Source organism: Rhinopithecus roxellana, chromosome 21 (genome assembly GCF_007565055.1).
Source record: "Rhinopithecus roxellana isolate Shanxi Qingling chromosome 21, ASM756505v1, whole genome shotgun sequence".
NCBI lineage: Eukaryota > Metazoa > Chordata > Mammalia > Primates > Cercopithecidae > Rhinopithecus > Rhinopithecus roxellana.
Window position 1 is genome coordinate 6,219,557 of NC_044569.1, and position 21,809 is coordinate 6,241,365.

General features: G+C 49.5%; 1 protein-coding gene across 7 annotated transcripts in view; it reads left to right on the top strand.

Moving 5' to 3' along the window:
• The window catches only part of LDLRAD4 (low density lipoprotein receptor class A domain containing 4), a 432,818-nt gene that overhangs the window by 159,155 nt on the left and 251,854 nt on the right, over positions 1-21,809 (top strand). For 5 of the 7 annotated variants that reach the window (XM_030925766.1, XM_030925765.1, XM_030925767.1 and 2 more), the window contains exon 3: positions 12,919-13,332. In XM_030925766.1, the coding sequence (XP_030781626.1) occupies positions 13,293-13,332 (40 nt within the window). In that variant the 5' untranslated portion in view covers positions 12,919-13,292. Of the gene's footprint in view, positions 1-8,359; positions 8,381-9,540; positions 9,557-12,918; positions 13,333-21,809 lie in introns of those variants that run through there. The other 2 variants (XM_010375519.2, XM_030925768.1) reach the window with 2 other exon arrangements.

A 21,809-nucleotide genomic window follows, 5' to 3' on the forward strand; every position in this document is an offset into this window, starting at 1 on the left:
ACCCCACACAGGCTCCTGTGGAGGCCGGAGCCCTCTCAGCCCTGACCCCACATGGGCTCCTGTGGCGGCCGGAGCCCTCTCAGCCCTGACCCCACACGGGCTCCCGTGGAGGCTGGAGCTGGGTCGTGGACTGCAGGCTGCTGATGGGAGCAAGCTGTCATGTAGGAGTGGCTGTCTGTCCACTGTTGGTCTGTGGAGAAGGTTCTAGAGCCAAAGCCCCTGAAGTCTAGAATCTCACTAATTAGATGTGGTCCCCAGCAGCAGCAGCATCCCCTGGGAGCTGGTTGGACATGCAGCCTCTTGGGCCCTGCCTGGACCTGCTGAACCGAATCTGCAGTCACCACATCCCATGGAATTCACAGGCACCTTCATCTCAGGAAGCTCTGGTCTGGATCATCGGTTTCCCAGAACGGCCGTGCTTCAGAATCACCTTTGGAGTGGATGAGACTCTGCCGAGTCCTGCCCCAGCCCCCACAGATAGTGATTCAGTTGGTCTGGAGTGATTCTGCCGCCCAGCCAGGCGTGGGACCCCTGCTCTGAAATGGTCGTCCCTGTTGGCTGAGGGGCGATTGAGAAGGCCAGGCACCTGCCAGGTGTGTCTGGAAGTCTGCAGCAGCTTCAGCGACACACTCCAGCTGCGGGGAGCCTCACCTCTAGGACTCCATCGCCGAGTGGACGTCTCGTTCCCAAAGAGTGCCCGGGCCCTGGACCTGTGTGCAGGTGCTGACTGCAGCCCCATGACAGGGATGGAGATTTGCAGGCGTCTAGCCACCCAGCCTCCACTCCCTTCCCTTCCCGTTCCCATGGAAACAGATTGCGGGAACACTGGGCATGGTGCTATCTTTACCCGGTTTTTGGCGATCTGAGGTCTGTTTCCATGGGAACTAGAGGGAAGGGGACGGTAGTGGAGCAGCTAGACTGCTTTTACATTTCGATGGCAGCCTCTGTGCTCACTGTAAAACCTGCTTTGCCCAAGTTTACCTCTAGGCCAGGGGTCTGTGCAGCTCTGAATGCAGCCAGGACTCATCTGGAGGAGAGGCCGGTGGAAAAGGAGGAGAAAAGGAGGTCTGAAAATATCCTTGAAAATGCCAGTCATTCCCTTTTCCTCCAGGAAGCCATTTTTAGGTGTTGGTATAAGTTATTTAAATGCCATCTTTAGTTATTATTTCTTGTATGGTTTTATTGAACATAATAACATGTTTTTATTCAAAGGAAGTGAGGAGATGAGTCATTTCGATAGGAGTGATTTCTCCGACGTGGGGAATCCCTGTGGCTCGGCAGTTCGAGTGAGTCACAGCTGGCTCTGTGTGCTGGGCTGGAAATGAGGGCCTGGTGGGTCAGGGCAGGGCAGAAGCTGAGTGAGATGGGGAGGCTTGGGGTGGTGATGAGGACAAAGTAAAGTGATGCTGACCTATGTAAGTATGTGAAGATGAAAATGCTAAATTCTAATCTAAGCAGGCCCTGGTCTGAGTGAACCTTCTGAGTGTTCATTTATGGAGTGGAGTTCGTTGGGGCAATCATGGTGCTCTGCTTTTCCCTCCCCTCCTTTTGTACAGTCAGGTAACAGCACCCTCTTCCTCCCTCCCAGGGAGCCTGCACCTGGCAGGAGGCCTTCTCCTCCTCGTTTCCTCCCTCCTGCTGGCGCCTTGCTCTTCAACGCTGGTCTTGTCCACTGGCATATGTGTGTTTCCTGATTTCAAATGGATTTGTTAATTATTTAGTTTTTAAGTAAAAATAGAGCGTAGTTTTGGTGACTGCATGGGGTATTGGGGATATTTGGGGAACACTGGCCCAGATTATCTTGGTGAAAGTGGCCGCAGCTTACTTTCCCTGGAGGAGTGAAATCAAGTCCCCTAGTTCTTGCTGTTTGAAGGAACTGTGTTCACTTCATCAGACTCTGGGAGGGAGGGTGGCCACGAGGTTGCTGTCTGTCATGGGAGAGCTGCCCCTCCCTGCCTGTCCTCCCAGGCCCTGCGGGCATTGGCTTCTGTCTGAAGAAATGTGCTCAGGTCTCCATGCAGAGTAGGGATTGGAATAAATCAATTTCTACTAGTCAACTCCAGTGGGGAAGGGAATAAATAAGGGCCAGATTCTGAGAGGGAAAAAGAAAAATCTAAAGAAGACGCAACTTTCCGTGCAGAGGAAGTTGGCGGTCAGGCCGGCATGACCGATGGTCGGTTAGATCACGAGAGGCCTCTCAGAGCCCGTGCATCTCCAAGAACGGCGGCGTCAGCTGCCAAGCGTGGCAGTTACGTTCCCTCTTGCCGGCGGCGTCCTGTGGTTTTCTTCGGTGGATCCCAGGAATTCTCTCGCCTGGATCTGACGGTGGACATGTAAGACAGACAGATCCTTTCAGCATCGGGTATGCTCAGGGGCTGCTTCTGCGGGGTGAGCGGGTGAGGGCACGGCTCAGGATGAGACGGCTCCTGCAGCTGCCGATCCATGCCTCTGAAGCTCAGCAAACTCAGCACACCCTCAGCCTCTGGTGCCGTGGGAGACTGCGCTATCACACGCAGTTCCAGAGGGGCCGGTTCTGTCTTCCAGGAGGGCATGTGTCTTTACCGCTGCCTGGGCTGCCTGGTGGGACGCATGGTACCTGTCTGTGGTGCGTTCCCCATGAATAACCCTCGCTTGCTTTTCCTGTGTGAGAGCACACGCACGGGCCTTTGTTACCAAGGCAGTGGAAATTGGTCTAATGAACTTTTTATGCTTGGCCGGAGGCCTCCAGAACACAGCGGTGGGGTTTGTGGCCCCATTAGTTAGAGACCAGGCAGCCTTCCTCTGGGTTCTCTGCCCTCTGTGACAGCTGCTCCTGGGGACAGATACACTTTCACATCCTGCCTCGCCTGGCCTTGCAGGAAGTCAGGACGCTCTCTCAGTGCTCCCTGTAGGTGCATGGAGTTGGGACTGCCCGTCGGAAGGCTTGGTGTGCCGGGCCCCGCAGGTGGTGTTCGATGTTGGGCGAACACACCCAGGAGCTCCTCTGTCACACTCTTGGACCTGCCAGCTGCCGGTGACATCGATGCCAGGGCCAACCTCTGACAGCACTGTTTTGCGTTCTGTCCTTCAGACGTCTGCTGAAATACACATCTCCTTGGATTTCTGTGGTCATATAAAGTTATTTCACCAACAGGAACTGACTAGGCTGCGCCACTTCTGTTTCCATAACTCGGTCGGCCTCAGTGATGGCTTTGCTGCTTGAAATGCAAGTCATTCTTGGAAAGGCTGGTCTAGAGGTTATCTTTTAGCTCTTAGATGAGTGCCTGTGGCTTCTCCCAGGTGGTGTTGCAACCCATGACTTTCCTAGGGTGGCACACGATTAATTGCAAATTATTTCTTCTTCCTGTTCCCTTAAATGGGAGAAAGAGCAGGGTGGTTGAACCGAAGTTTAAGTGGTAATTGGATATCAGATGGGCCTGTATCTGTTTCACCTCTGCAGGCAATAGAATCCTCTTCCTCTCACCAGAGGAAAGTGGGACTTCCCCTACCTTTTGTCATAATGGACATACTCAGGCAGTAAGGAGTCGTCATTTGGCCAGAACACAAACCGCTGGCCAGTCCCAAGAGCTGCTCGAGTGTGACCCACCATTGAGCCTCCATTAAGTTGTGTGGAGCAACGGGCAGAGCGTCGCAGGCCCGTCCCAGACAACACAGATGCTCCCCTGGAAGTATCTAGGAAAAGGCTTATTGGAGCATTGCTGTCCACCGCCGCTCACCTTCAATTGGATACTGAGTTGTGAAAAATTATATAAAGTGGACAGTTTTTCTTTGTCCTAAAGGAATATATATTCCTCAGATAATGAATGTGAGCAAATGAGACAGAAGTGCTTCATGAAAGCTCAGCTGTTCCCTGTGTGTGTGATTTAAGAGGCACTTGTGGAGCTGGTTTGGAACTTGGTGAACAAGGAATGCTTAGGAAGCTTTGTGAGTGCAGGTGACTGAAATGCCTCCGACCGTTCATTTCTGTCGGGAACATTGGCTGTTTTATCACTGATCAGTTTGTCTGAGCCTTAAGGTGTAGAGCGTTTTGCTGTGTGTCCTGGTGTGGCCCCATTCGAGACCAGGCAGCCTTCCCCTGGGTTCCCTGCACTCTGTGACGGCCGCTCCTGGGGACAGTTGCAGGTTCACAGCCTGCCTCGCCCGGCGGAGGGGCACGGAGCACCCTACTTGTCAGAAGGGTGGTTTGTTGGCCTCTCTGTGCTTTCATTCTCGGGCCTGTGTGGAAGCTTGAGAGGTGATGTGAAGAACTTCAAAGGTCAGCACTTTACCAAGGGAACAAACCACACAAGAAAAGTGACGGAAGAACAGCAGACGGGGCCTGCGTGATTATTTTCCGAGAAGGAGACGTAAAAACTTGGTCAAATTTATTATTTTTCTTTCTATTGCTGCTTTTTAAATGTGATATTTCAGTATGAAAACATGAAAAAAAGCCAATCAAATATCAAGAGCCTCTATCTTTTTCCTTTTAAAGGCAAGTTTCTTTCTTGACATTTTTTTCCTCTTCTACTATTCTACCACATTTCATACCAAAAACCTCACCCACACACTTTCTCTAATTTTATATCCTTTCTCCTGTTTCTCTCTGTTGTTAATTTTAGCTGGCATGGAATGATTTGAGCTTTGATTTTTATCTATTGGGAACTTTTAAAAAAAATCAAGACAAATTAGCAGAGGAACCAGAAGATAAATCCGATGTTGTATCCAGTTGGGTCAGATAAGAACTGGAGGAGGGTGGGCTGAGACGTGTTAGAGACACGATTTCATCGGCGGCTGCCGAGGCAGGTTGTAGTAATTTGGGAGGGGTGGGAATTTCTCCAGGCCCTCGTTAGATCTAGTGTCTTGTTTGTGTTTTCTCATTACATACACGTTGGCTCTGTGAGGCCAGTGCCATCGTTACTTCCATTCTACTGCCAAGAAAACTGAGGCTCGGGGGTTTAAGTAACTGCCTAAGTCACACACAACCTAGAATGGGGTGTACCCAGTGTGGGCAGAGCCCAGACTCTTGTCCTCTGGCCCCTTTGGATAAGGCTCTTGTTTGAGCATGTTTGAAGCAGCGTGGGGCTGGGCACTGCCTGTGCAGCAAACTCCCAGCCACGATGTCCCCCATGGGGCGCCCCCAGGCCAGCAGCCACTTGTGTGTGGCGCTCAGATGTAGGACAGAGGCCATAGATTGAAAAGGAGGTGACCCAACTGAGCCTTAGCTAGAATTCTGTGCCATACAACCAGCATTTATTGGGTACCTGCTGTATTCTGGTCCCCATGGTCAAGGCCAAGGATAATCAGGAAGCATTGTCCAGAAACACCTGCAGAGGCAGACGAGACACGAGGATCTGGGCCCCATGGCGACAGGAGCTTGGTTTGTTTTGCTCACTGCTGTCTCCCCAGCTCCTAAAATAGTGCCTGCCAGAGTAATGACCCCACAAATAGCTGTTGAAATACTGAATGAAGAGATGCAGCTTTGGTGGCGTCCTGCAGGCCAGAGAGCAGGGAAGGCTGGGGGCCGGCACAGGTGTCCCAGGGAAGCCTGCTGGGAGCTGACAGCAAGGAGTGGCTTGGCAAGGGGGACGAAAATTGGTTCGTACAAACAGCTTGTCGGTTCATATTCTTTTCTACTCCCACCAAAGAATGAGACAGCTCCCCCTCCCTTCCTGCCCACACTTGTTAGCCTATGGTCTGACCCCCTTCTTATTGGCCTGTCATGCCCATTTTAAGCTGATTTTATCTGAAGAAAGCTGGAGTGGGGGAGATCCCTGGGTGTGGAGCATTGCAGAGGCCTGCCCCTGCCCGCCAGCCCCCTGCCCATCAGTCTGAGCCCTCACACCAGGCCACAGTGGGAGCGGAACCTCTACAGGGGTGGGGCCGGGTTGGGGGGCATTTTTCTGCTTGGCTGGTAACCACAGTGGAGGTGTCCGTGATGTGCTCAGACCAGGCTGGGTGCCGTCTGAATGCACGTCCGCCCAGGGATCATCTGCTCCTGGGCCAAGCCCTGACCCTTTCCCGTGCCTTTGTACATGTAGGTGCTGCAGGAATGACCTGGTTCGGGCCCTGGAAAGTGGAGATCTTCCCAGTATTCCCTGATTCCTGGTGAGCGGCTGGTGCAGGTGTGCACGGCTGTTTTCCTAGCATTGCAGGCTCTCCCTCCTGAGCCAGTGTCTCCTGTGGCCGCTGTGCATGGACAGTGGAACTGGAAACTTGGGCCAGGATCCAGACACCTGGTTCCAGCTGTGGCTTGCATTCCTCCCACACTCACATACAACCTGTCCCCTCTCCCTGAGCCTTGGATCGCCTCGTCCACAAAGCACAGGGGTCGGATCTATGACTCCTTGTGGCTTCCTCTGCTGCTAGGTCGTATGAGTTGATAATTATAGACTTACTAATGCAGTAAGGACAGTTATCCTGTTTGTTTAGTTTGAGGGGAACTCTCTCCAACTTGGTTTGAGTAGAGCCTCAGGATTTATCAAGTGTCAGATTTGTCAAGGTGACCTTTTAAAGAATGTTCTAATATAATTACCGCTTTTCCTGTTTGCAGCCTGTGTGTGTCTTTAAATCAGATGTTTTAGATTTTGTACTTGCTTTCTGAATTGGTGACCTACAGCAAGGCACTACGCTACCCTGAACTACATTACTCTGAACAAGTAACCAGAGCCACTGAGCTACCCAGGGTGAGGATGGCTTGGAGGTTGTGTTACAAAAGCTACACATTATTTTGCACCCCTACATCACAGAGATGAAAAGTAGCATGAAAAATTCATCACATTCCGACTCAGTCTTCCCTGGCTATAGGCAGCCCGTTTCTCTGACTTGCTCTCAGATTTGCATTTCTGTGTAGATTTTCCGTGCTCCTGCACTATGTCCCTTTCTTTTGTTTCTCTTTAGTTTTTCTTTTAAGAGATAGGGTCTTGATATGTTGCCCAGGCTGGAGTGCAGTAGTGATGCAATCACAGCTCACTACAGCTTTGAACTCCCGGGCTCAAGTGATCCTGCTGCCTCCCAAAGCATGGGGGTTACAGGCGTGAGGTACTGTGCCTGCCCACGCTGTCCTTTTTATGCCCATCTGCCCTCTCTCCCTCGGCCAGAGACATGGCCACAGGGGACTTTTTGGAATGGGAGGGACCTCCAGTTTCACCTCCTCATTGTATAAAAGAGGAAATGGGAGCCAGGGCCGGGGAGTCACCAAGGGTACCAGAAGTGGAGTGGGTCCCCACCTGGGGCTCTCTGCCTACAGCTGACTGCCTGGAGGCAGGGGTGTTTTATTTGTAGCACCTCCTTTTCTTTACTGTTAGGAGATCTTGAGACTGACTGGCCGTTGCCAAAGTCTGCGCTATCCATGAGCTCTGAGGCACTCACATGGAGACGTGTGACATCTCCCTTGGAGGGACACCTGGTGCCAGCTCAAGTTGGAAATAGCTTCTCAGGTGTCTTTTTCCCACTTTCTCTCTCATCTGTCTCATGACAAGCCCTTTGCCTCTTTGATCCTAAATGAACACAGGGTGAGATGATGCATAGGTGAGCTGTGCAGTGCAGCTCTCAAACATAGTCATTTTTATTTTTTTTAATTTTGCAACAGAGCCCCAGTTTGCCAAGGTTTAGAATGACCTCTTTGTTTTGCAGTGTTCCTTTCTACCTGGAACTTCTCTGGTGGGTAGAGTGGCCAGGTTTCGGCGTCCCCAGGCCGGCGCTCAGCCCTGAGCGTCTGTGGGGCCTGAAGCGGTCGCGGCCGCTGTGGGGCTGTCACCTAGGTAACCGACATTCCGCCAGCGAAACAGTCTGTCCACAGCAGGAGGAAATAAAAAAATGAAACTGCAGCGTCAATTCTTCATGCACTACGGTATTTTGAATGCTCCTTGACTTTGGAAAAAAGGCTGTTTCGCTTCTCCGTTGGATTTTGGTCTCTGTGCCCGTGTGTGACCCTCACATTTCCTGAACCCCGTGTGTCTGGTTTTACAGTGTCTTTTAATGAAAGATGCAATGCCGACACAGTTCAGTTCTTATTCCTGAATGACTCTGAGGAGGACTACGTTTCATATAAGTTTTTGTGAATAACCGGTAAGGCAGACATACCCCGTAACTTACTTGGTTAGTTACTTGGTTTGTGAGTGTTCATGTTTTTAAAACGTCCCTTCCTGGGGTGTTTTTCCATTTGACGTGCTCTATTTCCTTAGTAACTGTTGCTCTGTTATGGGAGGGACTTAATGACATTTTTCAAGTGCAATATTGAATTAATTTATTTCCTGGTTAGTTCTGCCCATCTTCCCAGTATAAATAGAGCCTCCGTGTGTGTGTATGTGTGTGTGTGTGTGTGTGTGTGTGTGTGTGTGTAGAATGATGGCCATGTGCTTGCTGCCTTGGTGGGGCTCTTGACTGTGACCTTATATCCTGGGTAAGTTGCCTCTTCCTGTATTCCCCCCTCTCCTTCTCTCTTGGTTTAAGCCACTTGGGTTTAGGGAGCTTCCCGGGCCTCAGGAGTAGCGTGGGAAGCAGTGGCTTCGGGGCGAGAGGCCCAGGGTCAGTCCTGCTCTCCTGCTGCCAGTGTTGGGCGCAGTTCTTGAGCCTCCGTGGGGCAGCGCTTGCTCTCTCCCTCTCTGTAGCCTGAGGGCATTTAAGTCAATGACCTCTGAAGGCCTTTGCTGGATAGGACTTTGTGGGAAGTGTGAGTGCGGCGGGATCACCGCTAATAATCATCATCTCGACTCTTCTAGTGGGGTGGTGGGAATACCAGCCCGGCCCGGAGGGTCCCAGCCAAGCAGGCTGAGGAGCAGCACCTCCGCCTGGGAAATGCCCCTTGCCAGACGCTGCTGGGGCTGGGTTAACTGTAGGTGTTTGCTGAGCCTTCTCTGTGCTGGGTACAGTCCTCGGGGAAGCTCCACCTAATTGCCTTCCTTCACTCATGTGTTCGCTCGGGAAACACATATTTACCGGGCACCTGCTGGGTGCCCAGGGGAACTGGAGGATCTGTTGGCCACCGCCTTTGCTCTCACAGCACTTGTAGGGGAGACGGGCAGGCGTGGTGCAATCGGGACACCCGCGTGGAGTTGTAACTGCAGATGTGTTGGGAAGCCGACCAGGTGTTGCGGGCTGTGCAGCAGGGCCCAGACTTAGACTGGGGGCCATCAAAGAAGCATCTCCAAGGAGGGTTGTTTGGGCAGAGACTGAAAGGCTGAGTGGCAGCTCATGAGCAGGAGGCTCATGAGAGCAGAAGATTGGAGGGATGGCCGGCATCGGCGTTTGTTCAGCTCCTCCAACTTTCACACTTCCACGTGTTTGCTCCACAGATGCCCAGCGCGGCCGTGCCGATTGCTGGTTGGATTCTAAACTAGAAGCACACGTCTTGTCCAGAACAGGTCCTTCAGGCTTCTACTGACTGCGCTGGCCCTTGGAGTTTTCTCTGGGTCCGGATCACCCACCCTGCCCTGCCTCTTGGTCACCTGACACGCACTTACTGAGTGCCGCTGGGTTCTGGCCCCTTCTGGGTGGTCACAGTCTTTCACGGAGCAGAACGAAGCCTGCACTTCTGCTGCGTACTCCTAGAAAGGGTAGCTAATCTTTGTTGCTAGCGGTGAGGAAGAAGACTTTTTACAGCATTTATAATTGCATTTTACCTTGAAAATTGCATTGGGGAAGACTCAGAGCGTATATATCCTCAGAATAGGCACGTTATCCACTGATAAGGTAACACAACTGTGTCCGTCCTGCTTTTGTTGGGAACCGCACACATCATTGTCCTAAAAATCCTGGCCATGACCACGCTTAGACTTCATGGGAGCTGTTACATACCTGTGTCCAACCTCTCTTTTAGAAGATGTAAAGTTAAGGATTGGTGGGGGTGATTAAGCCAGCATAAGAAAACAGGGAAGCTGGTTGTTTCTTCTGTTTTGATCCACATTGGCTTCAGTCTTTCCCATAGCCTTTTGACATGTGGGATGTATGATAAGTTCGTTTTTCTAATTAATTTTTTTGACAAATAATAACTGCATATATGTGGGGTACAATGTAATGTTTTGCTATATGTATGCATGGTAGAAATATTCAAATCAAATGAATTAATATATTTATTGCCTCACCAACTTACATTTTTTGCGGTAAGAATGTTAAAAATGTATTATTTTAGCAATTTTGAGATATGCAATACTTTTTTATTAACTGTGGTCACCATGCAATGCAGTCTGTCACTAAAACGTATTCCTCCAGTCCTTCTGAAACTTTGCTGTGTCTGATCAACGCTGCCCTTTTCCCCATCCCTCTTCCCCCTGCGTCTGGTAATCTCCTTTCTACCCTCCTTTTGTGAGATTGACTCTTTCAGATTCCACATATAAGTGAGATCATGTAGAATTTGTCTTTCAATTCTTGGCTTATTTCATTTGGCATGATGTCCTCCAGTTTCATCCATGTTGTTGCAAATGAGAGTCTTGTTCTTCTTGAAGGTTGTATAGGACTCCATTCCGTATGTATACCACAGGGTCTTTATTCGTTCATCCACTGAAGGACACTTAGGTTGCTTGCGTATCTTGGTTATTGTGAATAGTGCTGAAATGAACATGGGGGGTGTAGATATATTTTTGACATACCTATTTCAATGCCTTGGATATATACCCAGCAGTGGGATTGCTGGATCATATGGTGATTCTATTTTTAGTCTTTTGAGGAACCTCCATACTGTTTTCCGAAATGGCTGTACCAATCTCCATTTCCACCAACAGCGTACCTGGGTTCCCTTATCTCCACATCCTTGCCAATACTTCTCATCTTTTGTCTTTGAGAATGGCCGTTCCAGTGGGTGTGAGGTGATATCTCACCAGTGGCTTTAATTTGCATTTTCCCTGATGCTTAGAGACCCTGATGCTTAGAGATGTTGAGCCTTTTTTCATATATCTGTCAGCCATTTGTATATCTTGTTTTGAGAAACGTCTTTTCAGATAATTGCCCATTTTAAAAATCGGCTTGTTTGTTTTCTTGCTGCTGAGTTGTTTGAATTCCTTATATACTTTGGATATTAGGCCCTTATCAGAAGTATGGTTTGCAAATATTTTCTCCCAGTCTATGGGTTCTCTCTTCATTCTGTTGATTATTTCCTTATGACAACGTGATTTTTTAAGAAGTGAGGTAGCATAACTTCTGCAATGAAACAAATAGACAAAAATCCCACAATAAAACAACAGCAAAAACCTCCCTACGGTTTGGTTTTCTGAGTTTAGAGAATGAGAACAAATAAAGTCTAGCATATTTGCACACCAAAAGCATCACAGAAAAGGGCAGAGAAAAATCAGAGCTTTAGGGCAGGTGGGCTTTTGTCTGTATCTGGCAGGATAAATTCCATTTCCCGAAGTTCGTGATGCTAGTGCAACTAGTTTTCTTCTGAAGTTCCTGTAGGACCTGCGTGTTGGCCATTTTTAGATGGAATGTTAGAATTCATAGAAAAATGTTTTCTCGTATTTTCAAGCACGTCAAAGCCACCATTTATGCAAATAATTTATTTTTTAATTAAAATGTTACCCGTTCTTGAAACTTGAGGACTCCTACTGGGCCATACCTTATTAACCGAGGATGTTACTATAGATACATGAAGGTAATAGAATTGGATGTCTTAGTATCATTAAATTACTTCATTAATTTTTAATGTACTCCTTATAATTAGTACGTATCAGTGATGTGTTACTTCACTACCTTCTGTTTATAGCAACATGTGGTTAACAGAGGACTCCTTTCTGTTCTGTGCTCTATTCTCTTGAATTCTTTTTCTTTAGTTCGATGGTGAAAAAAAAGAATGAGATTACATTTTCTAAAAATTGGTTATAAATTGATTAGGATGAAGTGATAACAGAAAAGAGATTTCCTAAATATTGGAGATTGATATTCAGGATTCTGTTTTAAAAGTCTGATCCTTTGGGCTTCTGACATTCTTGTTGTTAATATTGCTTTATGTTTAATGGAACATTAAAATATCTGAAAAACATTTTGTAAAATGCTTTTTTTATTATTCTGTTATTATTAATTTTTTTTTTTTTTTTTGAGACGGAGTTTTGTTCTTGTTGCCCAGGCTGGAGTACAGTGGTGCGATCTTGGCTCACCGCAACCTCTGCCTCCCAGGTTCAAGTGATTCTCCTGCCTCAGCCTCCTGAGTAGCTGGGATTACAGGCATGCACCACCACACCCAGCTAATTTTTTTTGTATTTTTAGTAGAGACGGGGTTTCTCCATGTTGGTCAGGCTGATCTCGAACTCCTGACCTCAGGTGATCCTCCCTCCTAGGCCTCCCAACGTGCTGGGATTTTACAGGCAAAATGCTTTTATTATTATGTAACATATGGAGCAGTTTATAGACTAAATTTGCTTTTCTTTTCCATTCTCACTAAAAAGATAGTGCGGGCATTTGTTTTCCTCTTAAGAGTCCATTTTTAGACCAGGCATGGTGGCTCATGCCTGTAATCCTAGCACTTTGGGAAGCCAAGTGCTTTGGGAGGATTGCTTGAGGCCAGGAGTTTGAGGCCAGCCTGGGCAGCTTAGTGAGACCCTGCCATTCATTCATAGATAGATAGATAGATAGATAGATAGAATCACTTTTAAAAACCGCTCCATGCAAGTCCTGCATTTTCTTCCTGCAGTGCTGACCACAGTGGCCATGCACTCAGACCCCAGTCTAAGGCCTTGGGAACCAGCTTGAGAAATGAGTTTCTTCCCCAGGGTGTCTGTGAGGGCAGAATGGCCCGGGAGGGACATTTGAGCCTTAGGAGGAGCATGGCTGTGGCCTTGGGGGGCAGATGGAGCTCCTCCCACCCTGGCAGCCCCTTCAGGAGCCCCCATGCCCACAGTGGGGTTCTGGAGGCAGCTGCGTGGCTTTTGCTTTCTGGCCTCTATGGGCCTGTTAATTGTGACGCTTCTGCCAGAGTCATCGGGAGAGTGACCTCTTGCTTTTCAATTTCAGAGGCGGAGCGCAGCGAGCTGAGGCTGGGACCAGGAGCACCCGCGTGCAGGTGCGACCTGCAGGATGCTGGCAGCGGCGCGGCCCGGGGCGCCCGTGCTCTGAGGGCCTGAGGGCCAGCCCCTCCACCTGCGCCATGGCCTCTGCGCCCTGGCTGGACGGCTGACGGGAGCGGGGACCGCCGCCGCCCAGGTGCCACACCCGGGTACCGCTCGCCCGCGCGGAGCTGGGCAGGTGGGCCGCGGATGCTCCCAGAGGCCGGCCCAGCAGAGCGATGGACTCGGACAGGCTAAAATGGAAGTGACCTGAGCCTCGCCCGGCGGCTTCCTCGACGGGACAGCGCAAGAGTTGGAGCACAGGCTTGTCTGGGGAGCAGTATGCCGGAAGCTGGTTTTCAGGCCACAAATGCTTTCACAGGTGAGCGTGCTCCAGGTAATCCAAGGCTTTACCGCCACTCCTGGCAGGCAATAAACTCCCAAACGACTGCATGCAGTGAACCTAGCTTTGCAGTCAGGAGCTGAAGGCCAGCGCAGTCAAGGGCGTGCAGTGAACCTGGCTTTGCAGTCAGGAGCTGAAGGCCAGCGCAGTCAAGGGCTCAGGCTCCTGTGGTGACTGATTTTGACAAAATAATAATGTGTTTTCCTTCACTCTCTCAATAGCAGTTTGAAAAAGCGTTTGACACTTTTTGCTTCTGTTTTTGTTGAATGATAGTCTACACACAATATCCTGCAGTATTCGCAGCGTCTTCCAAGTCTCTGTTCTCTAAGGAAATGTGTCACTTGCTGAGCGAGGGTCGGGGAAGTGTGGTTTCTTTCCAGAACCGGGAAGATTCTCCGAGGGAAAAGATTAATTGCCGATGTGTGCTTGATCCCTCCCCATCTTTAATTTCTCAGATTTATTTGTGTGCTTGGACAACTGGGCAGAACTCGTCTTGCAGTGAGCTGGGAGAAGTGGGACACCCCGGTGTGCAGGTGATTTGGCCCTGACTGGCAGTTTGCAGGGAACCACACAGTCTGGCTGGCACTCAGAGCCCTCACCCAAGACACAGGGGATTTTGAATTCAGATCCTAGCTCTTTTGTCTGATTCACATAACATCCCAGGAAGCCACTGAATCCTCTGGGCCTCTGGTTCCTTGTAGACAGACTGGGCTCTGTGACATTGAGGAACCTCATGAAATCCAGGGAGAACATGTTTACATAAAAGAGGTTTTGAGGGGGTTGCTTTTTATTTAAAAGAAAGATGGTAGAAATAGTCACAAGAAGTGACCCTATTCTCTGGTTCCACGAGTCCCAGAAGTTTGCAGCTTTTCAGATTTTGTGGAGGGAGCAGGTCAGGCTGTTGGGATGCCTGGAGAGAGGGGCAGGGGCTCAGGCTTGATTGGCATGGGCCTTCTCCTTGGATTAGACGTCAGCTTCTAGAGAGCCTCGCGCTCCTCCGCGCTCCCTGTGGCTTCAGTGTGAAGAGAAGGAGCGCCACTGTGGTGCTGCTCCAAGGAAGAAGGAGGGGACGGTTCTTCCCAACCTTGGCCGCTTCCATGGGCACCTACAGGAGACCTCCTGAGGCAGCTTGCACCACATCTGTGACATGGGGTCTCAGTGACAGTGCCTCCCCCGAGGTGTGGGAGGTGGGTCAGGGCCTGTGCTGGTGAGCTTGGCAGCTGTGTAGATGCCTCCCTCCAGATTGTGAGGGGCTGGTTACTCTCTGGCCCATGTGGATGAGCTCCGCAGCTGTGTACAGCTTCCTCCCGGGTCGTGGTGTGTGGGTCATGGCCCATGTGGATGAGCTCAGCAGCTGTGTAGACGAAGGGTTGGGGGAGCATGTGCAAAGCCAAGCTCTCTCGAACCATCTTCATACCTGCAGCCCAGCTGTCTGGAAACCCTGCCCTTCCTCATCCTTACCCGTGTGTGCTTCAGCTGTTTCTGTCTCAGGAACAACTCCCTCGTGGATACCCCTCCCCTCCAGGCAGGGGTGGGCAGCTCCCTCGTGGATACCCCACCCCTGCCGGTGGGGGTGGGCAGCAGAAGAAACTGAGAAGTGGCTGGATGTGCTCAGCCTCCTTGTCCCTTGTCCCTACACCCCAGGAGGCAGCTGGGGAGGAGCGGCACCTAGGAGTTGACGTAGAGGAGCTCTTCAGAGTAGTTCTGGGAGGAAGAGGGAACAAGAAAAGAAAACGAAGTGAACATGGGACAAAAGGAGCCCGAGAAAAAGTGGCGCACCCTTTTAGGAAGCTGCCCTGTCCATGGACCTGACTGCAGGGTGGAGGCCGCAGGGTGGCCCACAGAGGCCAGGGTTCTGGGGCCGTCTCCTCCCCCTGCTGCACCTGATGCTGGTCCACGTGGCTTCCACTGAGACAGCCACGCCATCCTCACACTCTGGGGTGCTGGGGGTTCCTCTGCCCCAAGGGAAAGGGAAAGGCCTGACTGAGCCTGTGTTTAGAAGACTCAGAATCCCGTGGTTCTGCCTGGAGGATTCTTGCAGGTAGCGCAGTACCTCTCACATATGAAGCCAAGGTATGTGGCAGCTGTTACCCCTGGGGCCTGCGTCACCCCACCTTCCTCCCCTCTTGCTCACAGCCACCCACTTGTCGCTCCTCCCCAGCTCACGTTTTTGTTTCATTTGTAATTTATGAATAATAGTTGTCTGTATTGGTAGGTTCCAGTGAGATGTTTGGATACATGTATGTGTTATGGAGTGAACATGTCAGGCTAATCGGCCGTGCTCATCACTGCACATTTTATCATTTCTTTGTACTGAGAATACTTTGGCTCCTGTCTTTCAGCTCACATTTATGAGTTTCCCAAGAATTCGTTTCCTTACTTTGGCCTCTTCCCCGCAATGTCAGCCTGGCTGAGTAACAGGTGTGCCGGCGGCAGTGGTGGGGTGTACGCCACAGCTGCCGTTTTGGAACCACAGTGTGCCGGGCACCGTGCTCCCGCTGTGTGTCCTTTGCCAGGCGTCACAGCAACTCTGAGGCCGGCGCTGTCACGCTGGCCATGCTCCCCGCGGGGCGCGCTCGGTGCACGCAGGAACTGACTGGTGCCAGTGGCCTCTCCAGATTGTCTCACGCTGTGTGGCCTCCGGTACACACGGGGTTCCCTGGGGACCTTCTCCACCACCTGGGTCTCACCCTCAGAGACTGAGATTTAATGGGTCTTGGCATCACCTATACCTGCTAAATCAGGACTCTCATCCCCACAAGATCCCAGGTGCTTGGCTCACTTTAAAGTCTGGGAAGCACTGGGAGCCGGCACCCGGCAGAGCAGTGTTCAGAGAGAGGCCAGGATGCTCGAGGGGGTCATGTCTCAAAAGAAATCACCTGACTTGTGCTGTTCCTTCAGCAGGGGGGATCAAAATAATGGGTCTACCTGTTCTTAGGAGACCATCGCGTGTTGAATAGTGTTCACACTGTTGGGTGCGCCAGCACCTGCAGGGCGGCAGTTTTAGCTTCCCCATCTCTCTCTAGGAAGTAACCAGCAGTGAGATAAGGAGATGTGAGTGCCTGGCCTTCTCTGGAGCTGGGTCCCTGGAGACTTGGCTCATCATTTTTATTCTTGGTCTCCCTTCCCATCTGTCTGCCCACATAGTTTGTAAGAGTCCTTGTGGTGCAGGATGAAGGACTGACACGTTCTGCCTGCCCAGGCAACTGGGTGAAGGTGGAGCTTTAGAGGGAGGTGAGCAGGAGCCCGGTGCCCAGCCCACTGCCTTAGTTGGGTTGCTGCTTTTAAAATTTTGGATTTTGCGGATTCTCTGGGCGGAGTCTTGCCTTAGATAAGGCATTGAGGCATCTTCCCTAGGCTTTAAATCTTGTGTTAGGGCCAGGCAAATGTCCCTGGGCAGTTAACCATACGTCCACTAAAAGAAATTTGTCACTTGATGTTCCAGTTCTCTTGGAGGGTGGAGGCTCAGAATTCCTCTTTAAGAGGGTTTTGGGCGGCACGCCGGCTGTGGGGGAGGACTGGGAGACCTGGCGTGAAGCTGCGTTTGTTTGGAGCGTGTGAAATTACCATGAGGGTGGCAGGAGTTTGGAAGGCCCCTGTCCCCATGCCACGCCGGCAGTCCTGCATGATGGAGTTCACTCACCTCGTGCCTCCTGGGTGAGTGTGGGTATACTCACATAGATGCATATTGCACATTTAACTTCTTAATTATGATCTTAGGTGAATGCTTGCATACAGGAATTGGGATACATTATTTTTAATTTTCTTAGCATATGCAATTTAGAAATGATTTCAGTCATTTAGATACTATTTTATATCAAAAATTAATTTTTTCCTTTTACAAGTGACATCTGCTCATTGTAAGCAAACTTGGAAAGCTCAAGAGTCAAAAGAAGAAAAATAATTTCCCACACGCATCTTTGCCATGGGAATCTTTCTTCAGGCAACATTTTGGCTTAAATCCTTCCAGTCTTTTCTTTTGCAAATTTCTTCCTACAGAACTGTGTTCATAATGGTATTTAATATAGCAACCTGATCTTTCCCTTTAACATTACATTATGAGCATTTTTCTTATAAATACGATTTTAAATTGCTGCATATTTTCATGTACATGTACTTGAATTTTAAAATTGTGTGCCTATTGTTGGATAGTCCTGTTTTTGACAGTTTTCACCCTTATGAATTACGCTTTGATGAACACCTTTGTGCATAAAAACTCTTCTGTATATTTGATTATTTCCTTGGGATGAACTCCCCGAGGCAAAATTATTGGGTCCAAAGATGTGAATTCTGTTAAAGCTCATAACTGAATTTCCAGAAGGATCGGTTGATCCTAACTTTTGAGGCTACGCTGAAACTGGCTTCCTTCCGTTGCCGGTCGCCTGTTCACGGTGACTGTGCTCAGAACTGGATGTGTCCTCCATGGTTCAGCCGTGCGTGGAGCAGCTCTCGCCTGCCTCACAGGGTGTTTGTGAAGCTCTTTGCAGCATGCGGCTCTAAAGGCCGCCTGAATGCCATGTGTTGCACCTTCATGTTACAGTTGAACACGTAAAAACGCAGATGTCCAAAACTTACTGTTTTTGTTCTTCCAGGCCCTCTTTCTGCCTGGCTGTCATTCATTGAGGCAATGATGTAGGTGAATGGACTCTGGAAAGATAAGACTCTGTCGGTCCTAAAAACAAACCCCCATTTCCTCTGAGCAGAGGGACGCAGGGACCCTTCCAGACTGGGTCCGCCGGCCTCCATCCCAGGTGCTATCACACTGGTGGAGATTTCATCTGAGGTTTCTTGTGCTTTCGACTGACTTGGAGCGCATCCTGCCTGGGTGTCGCTGCACACATCCTAAAGATGTTGCTGGCTTGAGATTCTGCCTCTTCCCGGCCCATGGTGCCACCCTTAGATACTGCAAAGGTTTTGCACAGTTAATTTTCTTAAACTTTTTAAATTATTTCAATGTTAGAGAAAAAGCATTCAACCTCAATAACTAGGTAAGTGAACCAAATTCCTATAGAATTTATAGTGAATCTTTCCGGTGAAAGGAGAATCAGATCTAATTGTTAAATAAATTAAGGTTATTTCGCTCATAAAGGGGGAGGAGGGTAGTTAGTAGTCTTTATCTGAAAGTGCTATTTTGTGGATGTTGGTGACCAGGTTTTCTCAGCCACTAATGAGACTGAAAAAGAAGAATCACGTAAGTGGAATAGTTGGAGCTGTTTACCCTGCGGGCTCCGAGTGAAGGATGTCGGCTTGCTGGGGGTGTGACTGGGCTGCTGGGTTCAGCAGCAGCTCCCAGCGTGCCCTTCCCACCCCACAGACCTTCTGCGCGTTCCTCATCCCTCTCCTCTGCAAGGTTGCACCTGTGGCTGACCCATGGTTGCCCTCAGCCCCTGCCTTCCAGAGCTGCCCAGCGAATGCGCGCTTTAAGACATATTGAGAGCTGTTCCTCCATAAAAGGAGTGGGAGTGAATTCATGGCCAAAGCTTGGAAGAAGAAACTTAAACCGGTTTCTTTACTACAGAACTTTTCAGTCTTTAACATGGGGCTGTGCAGTGTGAAGGTCCCAGGTGGGCAGACAGCGGGCAGTGTTTTCCCAATGACAAGACCTGGAAGGCGTTTTAGAGAGAACAGCAGGCAGGGACAGCTTCTCATAGCACGCACTCTGGAGAAGCCACAAATGTTTTGGGGGTCGCCTCCCACCATCTGCAGCTCCCGTGTGCCTGTCCCACCTGCGCCAGTGCAGCAGTCCCCGGCGGGCTGCTTCTGTTGAGCAAATATTGACGGAGCTCTTGCCAGGTGTATGTCAAGTGCTGCGGAGAAACAGTGTCATGAGACTGTCTCCCTGCCTCCGGTCTCTCCTCTCTCTAATTCTGCCGATGCTCGTTAGAGTGAGGTTTTAGTGATAAGTTTCCCTTGCCCCAGAACTTTCCAGGGCTGCTTCTTGCTTCATAACAAGAGACCAGACTCCTCATCCTGGAGTTCGAGGCCCCCTAGAGTTGCCTTCCTTCATTCTCGTGCTGTGACCAGAGTTCCGGACACAGTGACTGTGAGCCCGCCTCTCAGTTGTTTGTGCAGTGTTTAATGGCGATGCTGTTGCTGATGCTTTCTCATCTCCTCCAGAGTCTCTCCTTCCACCCTCTTCCTCTCCAGCTTCAGGATCTGTCTTAGGTCCATGTACTCTTTTGTGATGTGCACAGGAGAAGCCTAGACAGTCTTCCTACTTGCAATTTAGTAGACATAGAAATGATTGATCATGGCTTTTTGTAAACATCTCAAATGCTTTTTCTCCAGGGAAGTTAAGTTTGCTGAGAGCCATTTGCACATACTGTGGTGTTTGGACTTGGTTTTCCCTCATGCTGTTTAGCCTCGAATGTAGTCCTCAGTTATAAACCTCACCTTAATTAATAACGTTTCTGTGTATAAATAACATGTAATTTATGTTGTTATTCCCATAAGCACCAAACTCTTCTCCATTTTCTTCCCAGTAAACCATTCTATACTGTTTCAAGATGATCAAATGTGATTATCTTCTTTTGTTTTAGAGGCATCATGGTAGTCTCATGTCTGAGATGTGTACTTACCCATTTTAAATAAGGGTGAGAAGTAATTTCAGTATTCCCTGAAACTATATTTATTTTAAGGTTACTTGAGTGTGTACAACATAAAGATAGTTATAAATATCTTTTTATAGCTCTTAAATAGCTAAAATAGCAAAAGAAATTAAACATAAAAATTATGAAGTCAAAACTATTCCAGTTAATATTTAATCTGACAGATGAGTTTGCTGAAACCTTTCATTTTCCAGCTGTTTTTATTTATGATCAGAGCATCACGCAGGGAGACTTCGTGATGGTGGCTGCTCATTGCTGGATGTTAGGCTGATAGCACAGCCAAGACCAGTTTGAATGCTGGCTCTACTGTCAGTAACTCTGAGCATTGTTTAAGATGAACCCCTGCCACTGAGTATCCAGGATCAGAGCAACCGACATGTCTCATTAGGTTCTTTGGAAAATGCTGGCTTTTGTCCGTTGTACATCTCGATGTTGTAGTTATCCCTGAGATGGAGCCACTTAGCTCTAGAGAAATCAAACATGTGCAGAAAGCAGGTGGCTGCTTTCATATGTGGCCTCTCGTACTTTCTTGGGTCCTACCCTCCTTCTCTGAGATGGAGTCTTGCTGTGTCGCCCAGGCTGGAGTGCAGTGGCGGCTCACTGCAAGATCCGCCTCCTGGGTTCATGCCATTCTCCTGCCTCAGCCTCCCGAGTAGCTGGGACTATAGGCGCCACCACTGTGCCCCGCTAATTTTTTTGTATTTTTAGTAGAGATGGGGTTTCACCATGTTAGCCAGGATGGTCTCCATCTCCTGACCTCGTGATCCGCCTGCCTCGGCCTCCCAAAGTGCTGGGATTACAGGCGTGAGCCACTGCACCTGGCCTAGAGTCCTTCATACTGGATGCTTCTGTGCTCTCTGTTGGAGGATGAGCTCAGAGGCTGGGAAAGGCATTGCTTCCAGCAGGAGCAGCCAGCCCGGGTCACCCTCCAGTTCCTGCTCTGTGACATTGATGAATCAGCTGACCTCTCTGAAGTGCCCTCTTTACCACACTGAAGTAGAGATAATGGCCAGTGAGTAGGTTCTGTATAGGGATTAAGTGAAATAACATTTGTGAAGCTCAATAAATGTTCTTCTTCCCCGTCTTCTTTCATAGTCTTCTTGAAGTTGACTATACAGAAAGGCCTCATAAAAATCAGGGGTTCATTTAGCAGATACTGAACAGTTGTCATGCCATACTTGTGTCTCAGGAGTGCACAGTCTGAGTGTCATCACGATCTGCACAGTTAACTCTGACGACATCCCGCGCAGGTGTGGAGGTGGGAGCTGGCGTGGGGGTGGGGCTGGCAGGGTGGGAGCTGTTGGGGGTGGGAGCTATTATGGGGGTCGGAACTGGCTGGCGTGGGGTGGGAGTTGTTGGGGGTGGGAATCTCCAGCACATGGCTTCCCCTCTGGTTCCTTATATCCTGTTTGATAGGGCTTTTAGCTGAACCTGAGCCCTGCCACCTGCCTGTGCTGGGCTGATAATCGCCTCTCCTCCAGAGTCTCCTGGAGTCGTCACAGGCCAAGGGTCTTCAGACTTGGCTCGAAGTCAAGTCCTGGGTCTCTGTGTTTTTTCAGGATACTATGTTTAAATGGGGGAACTCAGAAATGGGATGCAAAAATAAACACGTTTAACATCTGGGTGGTGGTTTATGGTTCCATTAAACATTTTTAATCAATAATAGTCCAGTATGGGAGTATGGACTCTTTTTCCTCTCAATTAATGTTGGCATTTGTAGAATACTCCAGGATGGTGTGAGAAGACATCTCCTAGTTCAAGGTTTCCTAGGGGCAATAAAAGAATACAAAATAATAACATGGTGCCCTAGTTGGGCATCTAATTCTGTGCTCTGTTAGCACAATCGGT